Source organism: Mesoplodon densirostris, chromosome 10 (genome assembly GCF_025265405.1).
Source record: "Mesoplodon densirostris isolate mMesDen1 chromosome 10, mMesDen1 primary haplotype, whole genome shotgun sequence".
Lineage (NCBI taxonomy): Eukaryota > Metazoa > Chordata > Mammalia > Artiodactyla > Ziphiidae > Mesoplodon > Mesoplodon densirostris.
The window spans coordinates 4,972,171-4,989,261 of NC_082670.1; the positions used below are offsets into that span (position 1 = coordinate 4,972,171).

At 45.2% G+C, this 17,091-nt stretch overlaps 1 protein-coding gene across 1 annotated transcript in view; it reads right to left on the minus strand.

The window, feature by feature from the left end:
- F13A1 (coagulation factor XIII A chain) overlaps window positions 1-17,091 on the minus strand; it is a 136,695-nt gene that overhangs the window by 32,006 nt on the left and 87,598 nt on the right. Inside the window, exons 8-9 of the mRNA XM_060110217.1 lie at window positions 8,243-8,346; window positions 6,776-6,864 (exon numbers count right to left, since the gene is read on the minus strand). Of these exons, the coding sequence (XP_059966200.1) occupies window positions 6,776-6,864; window positions 8,243-8,346 (193 nt within the window). The remainder of the gene's footprint in view (window positions 1-6,775; window positions 6,865-8,242; window positions 8,347-17,091) is intronic.

The following is a 17,091-nucleotide window of genomic DNA, read 5'->3' on the forward strand; positions in this document are numbered from 1 at the left end:
ATGAAAATAATTACACTTGTTCTGCCAGTTTCATAGGAACACCTTGGGACTGAGCGAGATAGAATCTATGTGAGCACGATTCTCACAGAGGTTTGTAAACATCAAAATTGAGTAAAAATGTAATGATCACTACTAGGTAATGGGAAAACTTGATGATAGATCCCTAGCTTTTAAAGATGAGGTTTAAGAGAGCAACTTTTCTCTGCTTTCTCACAAAATGTTCTGAATTTACGTGAAGTCTGATCTCCGTTAAGGAGAAAGGAAGTAATCAATATTTATTGACCCATAATGTTTCAGGGACATTTTTAAATGATTCAATTTAAGCCCCACAGCGACAATCCTGTGAGGTAGGTACTATTATCCTTGTTTTATAGGCGAGGCACCAAGAGTCAGAGAGTCAGCAGAGTGTTTGTGGTCACATGGCTGGGAGGTGGTGGAGAAGAAGTACAAACATGGGCAGGGGCGTGCCCATTGCACGTGCCCTGACCTTCACCCTGGGTGGTCACAGCACATGCCCTGACCTTCACTCTGGGGGGTCACAGCACATGCCCCGACCTTCACCCTGGGGGGTCACAGCACATGCCCCGACCTTCACCCAGGGTGGTCACAGCACATGCCCCGACCCTCACCCTGGGTGGTCACAGCACATGCCCCGACCCTCACCCTGGGTGGTCACAGCACATGCCCCGACCCTCACCCTGGGTGGTCACAGCACATGCCCCGACCCTCACCCTGGGTGGTCATAGCACATGCCCCGACCCTCACCCTGGGTGGTCATAGCACATGCCCCGACCCTCACCCTGGGTGGTCATAGCACATGCCCTGACCCTCACCCTGGGTGGTCATAGCACATGCCCCGACCCTCACCCTGGGTGGTCATAGCACATGCCCTGACCCTCACCCTGGGTGGTCATAGCATATGCCCTGACCTTCACCCGGGGTGACCCGTACATGTTCCCTGGAGCTTCACAGCTCACTGCCTCTCCCGCATCACCCCACAGGACCATGGCACCACGTGGTGAGGAGATGCTTCCAGGCCCGGGGCCTGGGTGGTTCTATGCTGCCTCAGATTTCTGAGGGGTGATGATGCTGGCCCTGCTCCTCAGCAGAGTATCCAGGGCTTGGTGGCAAAAGGCACATGATGTGAAAGGCTGAAATGCGACACCAGGAATCAGGACAAAGAGGACAGAGCAGACACCTGAAGAATATTTCTCATTTTGGAAAACAAAGTTCAAGGAAACTTTAAATGAGCTTGCTGAGAATGTCAGCCTTCCCTCTGGAGGAGACCATGCAGGCATGGACAGCTCCCTCCTCACTTGCAAATTATAGCCACAATGATGATAAATATCCTCTTAATAAACAACTCTTACAGCAGCTTTCAGTTTTCCAGGGAGACCAGGCTAAATATGAAAGTGGATAAATCCTTGTCTCCCCTTGAGCATAGCTTAGGAAATTTATGTAAGCTAAAATCTCAGGCGAGCCCACTACACTGTCCCTTGTGAGGAAAGGAAAGGAGAAAGACACACATAAAATGGCTTTTGCATATGTATGTTGGGCGTCAGGGTTTAGGGAAAGGATCCTTTCCAAGTGACATCCGCAAGCTTTCTTTTCGGTTGCAGCCGCTAGTGTGGTGGTTCTCCATCCGGACTGCACATTAGAATCACCGAGGGGCTTAGAAAGTGTATGCAAGGCCAGCTGGATCTCTATGGTAGAACAGTCATAAGTGGAAGAAATATTGGACCTAGGCTGCGTGACTTTGGGCAAGTTACTGAATATCTCTGAGCCTGGGTTTAATTATACCTCCCTTGCAAGGCTGGCAAGTAGATCAGCAGCACCTGTGAAAGTCCTATGTTTAATTTCTTTTGAGTGAAAAGGAGTATTAGGGACCCTCTAGTCTTACCCATACATTTGAAAGGGCTCTGGTCACGCAGAACCTGGGCAACCCAACGTGAAATATGGCTATTCTCAGCCCCACCACCCCTTGCTTCTTGGTCAGACACAGGCACTTCCAAAGTGGGGTGGACAGTAGGGGGAGGGCTTTCCTACCAGGAGGAATGTATGTGTAAAGACTCTGATACGACAGAGTTTCAGGGCCCCTGGGGCTCAGCAAAGGTGGGCTGGGTCCTCAGGCTAGAGGGCGGCCGCCTGCAAACTTCTGCTTGTTGCCCAAGGAACGTAAACGTGTGTCCACTGCTGGCAGAAGCTACACTTCTCACCTCTCAAGATGGAAGCTCTGGTTTTCAGGACCCAGGACAGTGTTTGCTCTCTTCATTTGTTCCCAAGTGGAAGTAACCGCCCTGCAGGCTGTGCTGAGATGGGGGTGGTCCTTCCGGGGCTTCTGAAGGAAGGCAGTGGGTGCCCACCTGGTCCTGGAGCTTTCCTGGCACAACTGCCAGACGTCCACCCCGTGTTTGCCACTCCTTCAGCCCGTAGGGGCTGGCTAGGCGGCCACACTCCTGTGTACGCCCCCTGCTGCTGCCTACGTGGGCCTCATCTCCCACCAGGACTGCCGGCACTTGAGGGTGCCATGTGACCCCTGTCTCTCTGGGATACTGCTCTCAGCAGGGTACTATGCACACGCTTTTGCTTGCTCTATTCACTCACGTATTTACTGGTGGCTGCCATGTGCCAGACCCTGCTTTCAGCGATGAGAAGCCAACAAGAGCCTACCCGCGTGGCACTTACGTTCTAGCAAGGAGAGAAATAATAACACTGAGTCAGAGCAGAAGGACGGAAACAACAGGGCAGATGGTGATGTTTCAGGTGGGAGGTGGTGTCACTGAAGGTCTCTTCGAGGACGTGAGCTGAACAGCGATCGGGATGCAGGGAGGGAACAGGACATGCGAAGTGGGGTGGAGGCGAGGGGAGGAGCTGTCACAGCCAAAGGAACAGCATGTGTAAAGGCTCTGACAGAAGAGCAAGAAGGTCAGTATGGCTGGAAGGAAATGAGCAAGGCATGGGGGTGGAGGGGAAGCCAGGGTCCAAATCACACAGACTCTTGTAATGATTTATGCTTCAGTGTATTGTAAAAGTGATGGGAATCCATTAGAAGGTTTGGGGCAGGGGAGGGACATGTTTCTATTTACATTATGAAGGATACTTCTGGCTGGTTTGTGGAGAATAAACAGGAAAGGGGCAAGCGAGGCGGAAGCAGATGATTTAGGGGCAGACGTCCCAGATCTCAGTGCTGTTCAGAGCTCAGAGGGTAATGATGGAGATCGCTGGCGTGGTTGGATTTGTGATCTTATTGGAAGGTATTATATTTCCGGCAAGATGCCTGAGGAAGGTTAAGAAGAGAAGCCAAGATGATTTCAAAGTTTCATAGGGTATTTGAACGAATGGGTGAATTATTTTAGATCAGACTAGGGGGTGACAAAAAATGGGCTGCATCTAATAAGTGGTAGGAAAATAAACAACCTTGAATTGAGAACGAAGACTCTGCACAGGAGCAGTTGCACAGTTAGTGTACAGGGAACTGCTGGCCCAGAGCAAGGGGAGGTGTGGCTTCTGGAGCAATGGGGTGGTGACTGCGGCCCCGAGGAGCCTGTCACTGCTGCCGTGAAAATTAGCTTGGGGCCAGGGAGGGAAATCGGGTGTGTGCGTGTGCGTGTGTGTGTGAGTTTGAGTGGGACGGCGTGAGGGGGTCAACAGACACAACTAGAAGAAGCTAAGACAGAAGAGAAGCAGCAGTTCCTGATGCTTAGTGAACGTGGGAATTGCGTGGGAATGGGGAAAGCAGCCCCGACACTGAGAACTGTTCTGCTCTCTTTAGGAGCCCCAGGTCCCCAGGAGTCAGGAGGACAGGCCGAACAGCCTCCAGAACCAAGAAACTCACCGCAGGGCTGAGGGCATGAGAAGGGAGGGGGATAGAGAAGTAAGCTTCAATCCCTGGAAGAAATCTAGAAATGGGAAGGGTAGATTTCCAAAACGGAGGAGAAGAGAAAGGCAGAGGTAGGATGCTTTTCGTACATACCTCCCTTATTTGGGGTTGTGCTTTCACTAAAAAAGCCCTGAGAAAACCAAAGGACGTCAACGAACATGATGCTTGATCTGGCCCGGAAATGAGTAAGGAGTGACCAAGAAAGTCAGCCTGCCGAGAGGCAAGAAAAGGCACGTTCCGGCTGACGTGGCTGGGGTTAGGGAGAGGCAAGCTTAGGCAGCAAGGAGGTGGGAAAGGGAGGGAGGATGCTGTCTAGGACCTGAGTCACACAGACTCTCATTAAAGTGAAATCCGACGCGCCCCATGGAGTCCTACTTTAGGACCCTCGAGAAAAGAGTCCTCACGCACTTTTCAGCACTTGGAGCATCTCTTATAAATGGCTCAGCCCTGAAGCTCAGCCCGTGCCAAAGCAGCAATCCTACATGCTGTCAGACAAGTCTGCAGTGGGTGAGAGAGGAGTAATTATAACCTGAGCGTCCCGATGACATTCACAACACCCCGATCTATATTTAATAACAGCAGAAAGCGTTCGCATTAACAGCTCTTAGGCAATTTGCTCTTGGAGGGAGGCTGTTCCTCTCCCCTTCGCAGCAACAAAGCATAATAAAAATACAGAAAGAAGGCTTGGCGAGTTTTAGAGTGATTTCCCATTAAGAAGTGCTCGAGGCATCAGAAATGATCAGAGGGCAGCTGGGTAGGATTGGATAAATCTTTAAATCTCAAAATGAAGTCGAGAGGGTGAAATTCCAAATACAGTCTGCCTGTTCTCCCAAGGCTTCTAGAAACTGTAATGGTAGGAACAGTAGAAGAGACACTGTTCCTTCTGTGTAATTCACATTTCTGCTTTGGCTTATTTCCGAAACATTTCCCAGGCCTGTCGCTGTTTGTCTGGTTTGGGCGTGGGGTAACATCCCAGCCTTCCCGTGTCCCCGGCCAGAGGCCTTCCCTTCAAGGCCGTGCTGCACAGGTTCCCGTCCGTTCCCCGTGGGAAGCCTCTCGTTTACAGGACGAGGTGCCCGTTTCTCAGGACAGAAGGTCCCATGTCTAGTTCCTTCAGCTGTCATCATTTGACGCCTCCCAGCACATCACTTTTCATGAGCCTGTATAGTTTTGTGTGTGTGTGTGTGTGTGGTACGCGGGCCTCTCACTGTTGTGGCCTCTCCCGTTGTGGACGACACGCAGGCTCAGCGGCCATGGCTCACGGGCCCAGCCGCTCCGCGGCACGTGGGATCCTCCCGGGGCACGAACCCGTGTCCCCCGCATCGGCAGGTGGACTCTCAACCACTGCGCCACCCGGGAAGCCCCCTGTATAGTTTTTAATTGTCTGCACATACCATTCGGAGGCTCAAGTTTTCTCCTCTGTGTAAAATGCTTTCCTTCCTCTGGCTTCTTTCTGACCCCCTTTGCCTGAATAATTACTAATCATCCGTCCAGGCTTGCTTCAGCTCCACTGCCTCCAGGGAGCGTCCCTGGCCCTCCTTCCATGGGATCCTGTAATACTCCACTCATCGTACTGTGGCTCTCATGTGGCTGTCCTTGTGTCTGATCTCAGATCACTGTCCCTAGACAGGGTCTTGTGGCCTTTGTTGTCCTGGCTCAGCTCCCAGCTCATATTTCTCAATTAACTTAAACGCAAGTCATTTATCACCTACATTGCTCATCTGACATTTAGTTCCATAGCACCCCTTGTGTTATTGTTATTTAAATGTTGCTGTGTTTACGTACCACGTCTCCATCAAGAATCAAGTTACTTAAGGACACAGGCTTCTGAATGCGCACAGTGCCTGGCACATAGTGATAATAGACATTTGCTCATTCTAGAATAGTAGCAGAAAGTGGTGTTTACTGGCATGAGCTCAGGCGCCTGCCTGGCTTTAAATCTTAGCCTTACTCTTTGTTGGTTAGATGATTGTGGAAAGGTTATTTAACCACTCTTTGCCTCATTTTTCTCTTCTGTAAAATGGGAAGAATTATAACACCCATTTTAAAGGGTTGCTAAGAGCATCGGATGGTAGGCAAAGTGATTACATATCAGTAGGCATTATTTCATTGCGTTCATTCGTGAAATTATACTCTAGGTCAGTCCTGCCTCTCATAAATCTCTGTTCCTCACCCCTACCTTCAGCAGCCTCCTGGCCTTCTCCTTCACCTGATGTCTCTTACATTTAATTTGACTTTCTGAGCTCTCTTTGGAGCACCCTTGAACTGCCCTCTCTGCTTCCGACCTCCATCCAGTTCTTGCAGAATTTCAGACCCTTTCCCAAACCGTCCCTATCCACCCTTTAGTGTGCAGTGTTCCAGACCCTCTTCTCCCCTCCGTATTCCAGCAGCTGTACTCTCTGTCTCCACTGTTGGAGGATGGCCTGGAATGGCAGGAAATGGATTGGAGTTCGCAGACTAAGACCGTAGTTGGGGTGTGTTTGGGTGTTGTTCCACGTGAACTGTTGGGCTAGTCTCAGGGTGAAGAAGTACACTCTGCCATTTCAATTCATGGACCGCCTCCACCAACTTGTTATTGAGTGATTCATTTAGTCACTTAATTTCTTGGGAGCAGTTGATACCTACTTCAGGGGTACAGAGAACTAAGCTAAGGTTAGTAAAGCAACTGCTTTCCGGCAGAAAAATCTCAAAACATCAAGGAGAGAAAAATGTTTAAGTAAGAACTGCATTTAGCATGCAGTGCCTGGGGGTTGGAATGATGTCTAGTTAACTTTGTAAACATGAAGCATACACTATGTACCTGGGAAATTTAGAAGTAACAGCCCAGTACCTTATTTTTTGATGTGTTAAGAGGTTGGGAAGGAAAGCAGCTCTTTTCCCCAGCTTTCCACTTACCTCTGCAAAAACGAAGGGTGCGTCAAACTGGAAGCAAACATTGCCATGCTTAATGGCTTGAACAGAGGCCGGGCCACACCGATACATCCCTGTATCACACAGAGGAGGGAGAGCATGAGTTTGCCATCGTCAGTTCTGTCCAGATACAGAGCTGATCTGGATCATAGCCCTGAGGTGACTCTGTAGAGACAAATATTCCTCCACTTCATCACCGAGGTAGCCCCAGTGCTTTCCATGGCCGGAGCGGGTGAATGACCCACGTGTGTAATCAAGAGGGACTTGTTGGAAATGACTCTGCAAACCAAAATTTGAAGCCACGAAAAGAATATAGGGCAACACTATTTCTGCATCTACTCTTCCAACTACAAACAGACTCAAGTGTGTTGGTGCCCAGCCGCTGGCTTACATAGGGCTTATCCTTTTAAAACTCATATCTGGAATGTTGGAAACAGTGATCCGTCTTCAGTATTTGTGTTGTTGTTTGTTTGTTTTCACTTTTGTTTTTAGTGTTTGGACATTATGGACACACGTCAAGTTTAACTGGAGAATCTGGATATTAGCCACACACATGGACCACGTGCACTCAGGAAGTCAGTAGGCCCACGCTGACTTTTACAAAGTCCTTTGAAAGTCCAGCATCTCTTGTTAATAGGAGATTAGCTGCCTTTAGTCACCCAGCTATCTCGTCATGATATATAATCCGGAACATCAGAAAGTGTTGAAATTTCTCTCTTAAAATCCAGTACTGTACTGGCGTTCCCTTATGAGTATGTAATGAATGTTTTTGTGTATACATGTATGCACACATCAATATCTTATATCAACACCTGGGGAGATAAAAGTCATGTCCTAGACCACTGATTTTTTATCATCATGCTAAAGAGAAATGGGGCCTTATGATGTGTGTGATTTTATAAAAATTCGGTGGGGGGGGGCGGTCATAGCTGCCACTACTTAGCACACACGTTAGAAGATAAGTACCTACATACTCAAGATCTGAAAGAAATCACACAACCTAAAAAGAAATCAGCGTCTGGAAAAACAACAATTTAAAGGATGATCTGTAATTATTTTTTGAGTTCTTTATTTTCACCACTGCCTTCTATCTTATCACTGTTTATCAGGCAGGGCTGAAGTATATTTTATAGCCTAGCAAAAGTGCTTACCCAGATACTTTTTCTCTTGTCTTCAAAACTGCTTATCAAAGCAAGAATCGATGAGTTATATATGTTAAGTTTTATGCTTTTTTCCCCCGAAAAGTTACAAAATAATCAGAGTAAAGACGACCAGGGAAATGAAGTTAAACCTGACTGGCAGGTAGTCAACCCTGTACATGTGCTCAGGAAGCACACTTCTGATGCTGCTTCCCACTGGGAGGGAGTGTTCCCCACACATCAAATGCAATCATAAAAGCAAAATAAAGTTCAGTACTACATCCATTTCCCTGAGGGAGGATGCGGTGTTTACCGTCGCTGTTTTCCTGTGGGGTGCTGTCCACGACTTGCCAACCTCCAAACCCAACGGGAAGATCAGGCCTCGTCATCCAGGCTTCGTTCCAGCAGTGGTAGTTCCTTAAAAAAACACCACCCCAGCGAGATTAAAATTCCCATCACATTCAATGCTCCAGGAAATAAAAAAATGACCCAAAATCCTGTGACTATGCTATCTATAAATTACTGGAATGGCTTAAGCTAGCTGGAAGCTTCCCAGAGATATACTGGGGCTCTAGACTTAAGTTTTCTGTGCAGGTCCTTTTCTACTGGCACCCCTGGGGTGGCACTCATATGGCTGGACATTGCTCTCTCCCCCACTAATATCAGCTTCAAGGCCACCCAGAGATATTTTAATCAATGCCTTAAACAATTTTGATCTTAACCCTTGTCTATTGCCTAATGAAACAGAATTTACTATGGGCTCAAGGGATATGGCAGGGAAGAAAATTTAATTAAAACTGAAATACATATTATCTTTAAATTCCTTTTATATTTATATGTATATTAGATTTATAAAAAGCAAATCCCTTTGTAACAATTAAGCAACAGAATGCTTTTGTTTATGGGCTTAGACTATTGCCATAGAAACTGTAACGTTAACTCCTGATTTTAGCTGTCTGTAATTTGTGGCAAATTTCCATCTGGCGTCCAAGAAGAAGGAAAGGTTATCAGGGTGAGTGTCTCTTTACACTTTATCAAAGGTGGGTGACCCATGAGCTGAAGGCCAGGCAAAACTTTTCAGACTCAGCAAGTGACCCTTGAAGCAAGAGCATGGGATAAAAATATCATCATGAATTGTATTATTATGTCCTCGGAAAGACCTGAAATTATATGACATTACAGAAACAAATAGGAGCACATTAACCTGTCGGCATTATAGAAAATATTCATATAGTAATAACAATTCAATGGTGGCACGAGGTAGTTACAGCAGCCTTTGTTTACAGCACTGGTGAATTTCAGATCCAGCTACCATCCACCCATTCCTCAGTGTCCTTCAGTGTCAGTCATTCGTGCATGTGCCTATCTCTCTCTGAGTTCAGCTCATCTTTGATTGGCTCAGTTCAGAGGTATTCACTCATCTATGGGTCCATCATGCACCAGGCACCATGCTGGACACCCAGTCATGATCAAGTCATAGGTTCTTGCCCAACACAGAAACCAATTGTTAAAACATTTCATAGGTTTGCTGTGAGGCTTAAACAAGCTAAACATGTACAGCACTTAGAACAGGGTCTGGCATAAGATAAGTGCTCAAACATGGTAACTCTCTGACTTTTAAAAATAATTGATTGAAGTGATGCATGCTACAGGGGAAATTCATTTGGGGTACAATCGGGTCTCAGTGGGGAAGCCCTTGGGGCAGGAGGGAAGGCACCACAGCAGAAGTGATATTTGAGCTGAGTCCCCTGAAATAAATGGGAGTTTAGCAGATTAACAAAAGGACTAAGAACAAAGCTGTGGAGACAAGAAATAGCCAACATGGTGTGTTTGGTGACCTGTATGCTGGTGTGGCTGGTGAGTAGCATGTATGCATACTTGTGTGCATGCGAGAAGAGGATTGGCAGGTGAAAATGGGCAGTACATCACAAGACTGTCAGATACACATAGCACTTACTGTATGCCAGGCACTGTTCTAAAGTCTTTATGTACGTGAATACATATGACGTTCCCAGTACTCTGTGAGAAAGGTATTGTTATTATATCCCCCATGTACAAGGGAGGAAATGGAAGCACAGAGAGGTTAAGAATCTTGCCTGAGGTTGCACAGTGAGTTAGTGATAGAGCTCCAGGATCCATGCTTTTAAACACTGAGCTATGTTGTTGGTGAGGACGAGTTTGTGAGATCCTTTTATCCCAAGTTAAATATTTGGGCTTTATCCTTGGGCCAGTTAAATTCGCAGATCTGTATTTGTGGCAGCTGGGTGAGGACCAGAGACTGAGCTGAGTTTCCCCTCATCACCGTGGAGAAGCAGAGAAGCTGTCAGAAGGGAACTGTGAGTGTTGAGGAAGCTCTTGAGTTTCCAGGGAGTGTGATGGTTCCATTCACCAAGACTGGATGAAGGAAGAAGAGAAGCTTAGTGTTGGGGGCTGTGTTGGGTGGGTGACATGTTCATTTGGGACATGATGAACTCGAGTGCCCGTGAGAAACTCAAAGGATGAAACCCAAGAGGCATTTTTATATACACACGTGACACTCAGAATTGACGTAGGAAGCCACTGGCGTCTTTCTTGCTGATGGAGGTGAGTGGTGAGTGCAAACGCCAGACGCAGAGGGAACAGGAGGGGAGAAATGCAGAGTGGATTTCTCCCCCAAGGGTGACCTAGGTTGTGAATGCAAGATAGGGCAGTGGCTAGAAAATAACGCAATGCGGGAAGATTGTTTGGATTATTTTTACGTTAGGAGAGATTGTCATGTCTATGGAGGAAGAACCAGTGGAGAGGGGGTGAGATAAAGATAGAATAAAGGGAGAGATGGAATAAAAAAAGGCTCAGATACCAAGGATGCAGGAGGATGAGGTGGAGAGCGGCGCCATGCACAAGTGTGGGGAGCGAGGCATTGTCTGCAGGGGACGGGGGTGCAGGTGTAGGTCAGGGTCAAGGTGTGAGGTGTCGGGGCAGGAGCATGAGGCTGGCTCCCACCTGAAAGCCTCTATCTTTGCTCTGAAGCTGGAAGGAAGGTCCCGGTGATCAGGTAATAAGCAACGCTAACCCCCCTTAAGAACGGTAAACGTCGCACCATCAGACAGAGAGATCCAGAAAGAACAGCAGTGAGACATTTGCAATCCCAAATGGCCACAGTCACACTTCCCACACAGCCTGCGATGTTAGCAACCCTGGCTTTCACCAGCACCGCCCTAGGGTAATAGGCCCCAGAACCTCCTTATTTAAATTCAAGTATCCTGGGCCAGGTTAGCCTTGAACAAGATAAATAAGCTTTGCATTTCAGATCTCAGGTAAAGACATTGCTTTGAGGATTTTATTTCTTTTCAAATGACCAGGAGATGGGGAAAGGTTTCTTCTCTCTGTACTCATGGTCTCTTGCACTCTCACCTAAGACTGAGACCTTATTTGTGTGTTTGGGGTGGAGGAGTTTAATAAGAAGGTCAGGAACTTGTAGCAGTGGGTGAAGTGAACAGAACTTATGCTCTGGAGGGGTTGGCCTTAGTCAACGGGTGGCAGGCCGGTAGCTGGGCTCCCAGATTGCCACGAGCAGAGGAAGAGGATGCAACCTCTGAAGAAATGGGGCTTTTTCCATCATGCCATTCTCTCTGCTCAGGAATGGCCAGGGAAAATGCGTCCTGGGCCACCCATGCCACAAGGGTCCCCTTTGGGCTGGATGTTCAGTATTTCCGGTTATACACGCCTGCCTTTTACATCTCAAATTCCCCTATGAAAGGGGTTAACATTTACAGACATTGCTGAATTCCGTTTACCTACTATCCAGGCTGGGAAAATATATATGCTTCTTGGAAAGTTTTTTTTATTTTAAAGCTTTTTAAACTAGATCTGCATCTAGATAAATGTATCTTGCTGTTTCATCATACACTTGCACGGTGTGTGGATTCATTTTGTGAGCTCCGCCTGCCTGTTCACCATCACATTCCCAGAACTAGAACTGGCCCATAGGAGGTGCTCACAAAGTATTGGTTGCTTGAAAGGCAAGGATATCTCCTAGCAAGGCAGGCAGGCATAATTAAATCTGTGTGTGTTTGTTTTTAAGATTCACGGTTTTGTATTTTCTCAGAGCCTTCATTTGAAGCCTGACTTGCCACCATACCATCAAAATATGCAGTGTCCCTTTAAAGTTAAAAAGATTATCAACCTTCAATGTGATCTAGTATCCTTGTTGTCTTTTTCTAAAGAAGCAGGGTAGAAATTAAAATAAAGCCCCCATCTCGTCGAAAGTTATTTAATCAAATTGAAAATAACTTCTTTGGGGAGATGAGGGAGGTGACAAGTGAACATCACATCTTTACTTTATGTTACTTCCTGTATGTTTCCTGCAGTGGCAGCTAGTGATTTCTAGAACTCCTTTCAAGGATGTAGTAATTTGGCAGTAACGGAGCAAAAGACGTAGAGAATCTTCACCAAAAGCAGAGCCTCACTAGCAAAGCAGCACCATGCACTGCTGGAGGACCCTGGAAGGGACATGGCAGCATCAGTTTAGTTTATCCTTTGATTTGGTAAAACTCCTTTCCTTAGCATTACACACTTGCAAAGACAAGAATGTAAAATGTTCATCCTTGCATAATTTTTAAGAAGGAAAATCAGAAACTGTCCAATATGTGATTAACTATTTTAAATCACAAAATAAAATACTATTCAGCCATAAAAATCAGATCTGTATTTATTAGGTAGGAAAAATAACCATGGCATATCAATTTTTAAAAATCACGCTACAGAACACCAGGTACAGTGTTCATTGTGTATGTATATATGTGTGGAAGGCAGAACGTAAATGATCCTCACACTTGTATGAATCCCTCCCTTTGAATGTGGGTGAAGTCTATGAATAGGATGGGATGTTGCTCCTGTGATTACATTTTTACACGGCAAAGAGGATTTTGCAGATGTAATTAAGGTAAGTAAGCTGTTGATTTTGAGTTAATTAAAAAGGAGGTTATCAAGTAGGCCTTTAAATCTGGGAGGTCTGGAACATAGCAAGCTAGAAATTTGAAGCAGCAAAGACATTCTCCTGCTGGCCTCGAAGAAGAAGATGGAAACTTCCATAAGTTCTACAGCTGCAAGGAACTGAATTTTTCCAAGAACCTGAATGAGCTTGGAAGAGAGCCCTGAGCATCAGAGGGAACCACAGTCCAGGCTAACACTTTGATTGCCATCATTTGAGACCCTAAGCAGAGGATCCAGTTAACCTGGGCCCAAACCCTTCACCTACAGAGACTGTTGGATAATAAGCTTGTGTTGTTTTAAGCTGCCAAGGTTTTGGAAATTTGTTATGCAGCAATAAAAAATGAATACAATATGCAAAGGGACCCATTAAAGAATGCTTAGCAAAATGTTGTAAATGTTCTGAGTAGCTAGAAAGTGGATGACTCTTATTTTTATACTTTTTTCTGTAATGTTTGAAATTTTTATAATAAATATATACTAGTCCCCCTCACCCCCCAAAAGAACAACCATTAAGAGGACTCTTTTTTATTAAAGAAGGAAGAGCACAGTTCTAACAACTGGCTAAGGTCACATCCAGAGTGACAAGTGCCCATGGGAGGATGCAGACTGGACAGAAAACGCAGCTGAGACCAGGATGGGCTTCGGGGCTCTGTGTGCTGCATGTTCAAAGAAAATAGAGTGGATAATTTAAGCAAGGAGTCCTTTACTGCCTTTAACTTGGCTAACTGCTTAAACATTCCACAGGGTCATCTCATCTGCAATCTGTGCAGAAAGGTTTTCTTCCCTAAAAGGGAAGAAAGAGACGTGGGACTGTAATTTTGTTTCTGCAGCTTTATTAGGGCTCAAGGGAGAGCACAAATAAGATTGAGAGAAAGCCAGGGCAGAGATGTCTTGGACCAACTTCAAGTGTAAACCCAGTCTTTGAATTCTTCTATTTTACAAATGACAGGGGGTAGAAGAAAGGCCCTGGTCTCTCTTGCAAGCTATTTGTGCTTGTCGCAGATGGGCACAGCCCTACCTCTCTGGCCCTGTTGTTGTACTCCTGACACAGGCAATGATACTGGTAACAAAAACGACAGCACGCCCTGGACTTGTTAAACTCTGGTCACTCCAGTAACAAAGCGGGGTGGGGGGTGGGGGTGGGAAAGAGGTAGAGACAGGTTGGTGGACTCTGGGGCTTGCCTAGTAAGACATTCCAAAGTGGAAATAAAAGTTTGGACCAAGAAAAACCTTGTCAGTTGGGAAAGGTAATGAAGCAAGACAACAGAAAGGAATTATTCAGAGGAAGGGAAGTATGCTGGAGGAATCTTTTATGGAGCTGGGAGCTGGGAGAACCAGGCTAGTTCAGAATGCAGCTGCTCATTGTTGGAGTGCTGAAACAAGGGAGAGGCATCTGGAGTTCCTCTGGGGCCTTCTCCACCGAAGGCCAAAAGTCCAATCAGGTGGAGACCAAGCCAGTGCCCCCCGTAGGAAACAATCACCCATCAAGAAAAAAGAGAAAGTAATGAAGGTGTTTGTTTTTGCTTATTATATGCAGGAAAGGGATCCTATGATGTTCATTTAGAAGTCACAGTTTAGGGCTTCCCTGGTGGCACAGTGGTTAAGAATCTGCCAGCCAATGCAGGGGACACGGGTTCTAGCCCTGGTCCAGGAAGATCCCACGTGCTGCGGAGCAACTAAGCCTGTGCACAACAACTACTGAGCCTGTGCTCTAGAGCCTGTGAGCCACAACTACTGAGCCTGCGTGCCACAACTACTGAAGCCTGTGTGCCTACAGCCCATGCTCTGCAACAAGAGAAGCCACTGCAAAGAGAAGCCCGCGCAGTGCAACAAAGAGTAACCCCCACTCGCCACAACTAGAGAAAGCCCGCACACAACAACGAAGACCCAATGCAGCCAAAAATAAATAAATAAATTTATTTTTTTTAAAAAAAGAAGTCACAGTTTAAGCACAGTCTGATGTAGCACGAAAGACCCAGTTAAGGGGCTGAAGATGGCATGTGTGAGAGACCAAAATGGAACCTTCAAAATGTTCAGGAAGTAGATGACACCCATCCATATGAGCCACATTTGACACACTACTTAACAGAAGGCCTTCTGTAATTCTGCTGAGTTCCCCTTGCTGGATTTACTTTGAAAATAGTACCCTGAACCCCTTTACCTCTCTCTTTTGCATAGCAAATTACCAATTGATATTCCTGCTGAAAATTAAGAAAAGATTGGATTTAGAGAATGACTCTAAGGTATAAAAAGCTTTCTATAATAAATTCTGGCCAAGTTTATCCATAATTATTGAAAGGAGTTTTAAAAAATACAACCAACAATCTTAGTATGTACCAAAATTACTGCTTTGCATTATAAAGCTGTTTATGAGTATATATTCTAAAAGCTCTTATTTATATGATATTTTTCTAGAGGTCTTATTAATCATCAAAAGAAATTAAATTGCATTCAGTATAGCTCAGGAGATACATATTTTATTAGCTTTTAATTATTTGAAAACTGGTAACTTTTGATCAGTATATATGGTGACTCTCTTAAGCAGAATTTATGATTAACTAAAACATGACATTTTTCTTGTTATGAAAAATGCCTTAGTACCTTCTATGTGGTTTATTAGCTGGCTCCCACTTTCTTTTTTATTCTAATTTCCCGAGAGGTATTTGTAATGACCTCTGATTTTATTTACGTCCCAAACTCCCTCTTCGTTCACTGTTAAGTGGAACTCGAGTAGAACAGGAACTGCAGGCACTCTTTGGAGATATTGTAGCTGCAGGACTAGGGTAGATATATGAAAGGAATGGGAGGAGAGTCTAGTGCAGTGATTTTCAACCTTCAAAAATTAATGTCCCTTCCTAGTTTTAAAACAAATATTTTGTAACACCCCTCTATTATACTGAAATGAAGTCCACAGATTTCTATACACAATTTCTAAAAGATAATATAATGCCCTATAATGTATAGAAGAAATGAAGAAATAAAAATACATAAAATAATATGTATTTCAGATATATGTCAGGAAGATGGTATTAGATACCAAACTATTCCTACAAAATGTAAACCCTTCAAGGGGTGTGGTAGGCCCCCAATTTGGAACCACTTGTAGGGTGGTTAAAAGTGTGTTCTGGAGAAACACTCCCAGAATGACAGAGTAAGGGCCTCCAAAAATCTGCTCCTTCATAAAAATAATGAGGATACTAGCAAACATGATCAAAACCAACTTTTCCAGAACTCTGGAAATGAACCAAAGATTTGCAACAATATAAGGAGGATTTACTCAACAAGAACAAAAGAATCTCAGAACTGTGAGCTTTGTGGCATTTTAATTTGCCTTATTTCCACCCCTCTCTCCCTAGCTCCATGGTAGTCTTGAAAATGAACAGCCTTACAACTATGGTAGCCATAAAAACTTAATTATGCAGCCTAGCAAACAACAAAGAGGAGAAAATGGGCTTGGAACTCCCTAAAATTCAATAAAAGAATTGTCACTATTAACCTGTCTGGCAGCCCTCTGAAAAGTTCCATTCCCAGGGCTTATTTTTATTTGATCTGATTCAGAGCTTACTATGTGCAAATAGCCCTATCTATAGGATGTTTTTCAAAACCAATTAGAAGCAACTGTTTAACATTATAGGTACCTGAAGAGGTGATACGAACTGGGGCTAATAAAAGGCTGTCCCCAAAAATTTAACAGGAGGGACTGAAATTTCCTTAGGGGACTTTGAACACTTCTGACATACTCCTGAGAGTCTAGATGGCCACACAGATGAGCAGGTCTGTAAGCATGCCCAGGAAAGCCCCAGCAAGGTCCTAAACTCTCACCTCTGGCTGAACTTCAGACTCTGTGCAAGCAGGAAGTGAAGGCTACAGCAGAATTGTGTACTTCCTGCTGGAACACTGAAGACAATTAGCTGTCCACTGAGTTTACCCAGCACAGACTTCAGTGGCCATGCATGATGAATACAGACCTTACAGAATTAGTCCAGGAAAGTCACTAAACAAACAAACAAGAGCAACAACAACAACAAAACATCAACAACAAATTCTGGAGATCAGGATATCCTGTTTGCAGAGTTAACACATTATATTATTTAAAATGTCCAGGTTTTAACAAAAATTACAAGACACAAAGAAACAGAGAAGTATGGCCCATACACAGTGAAAAAAGAACCAGTCAAGAGAAACTGT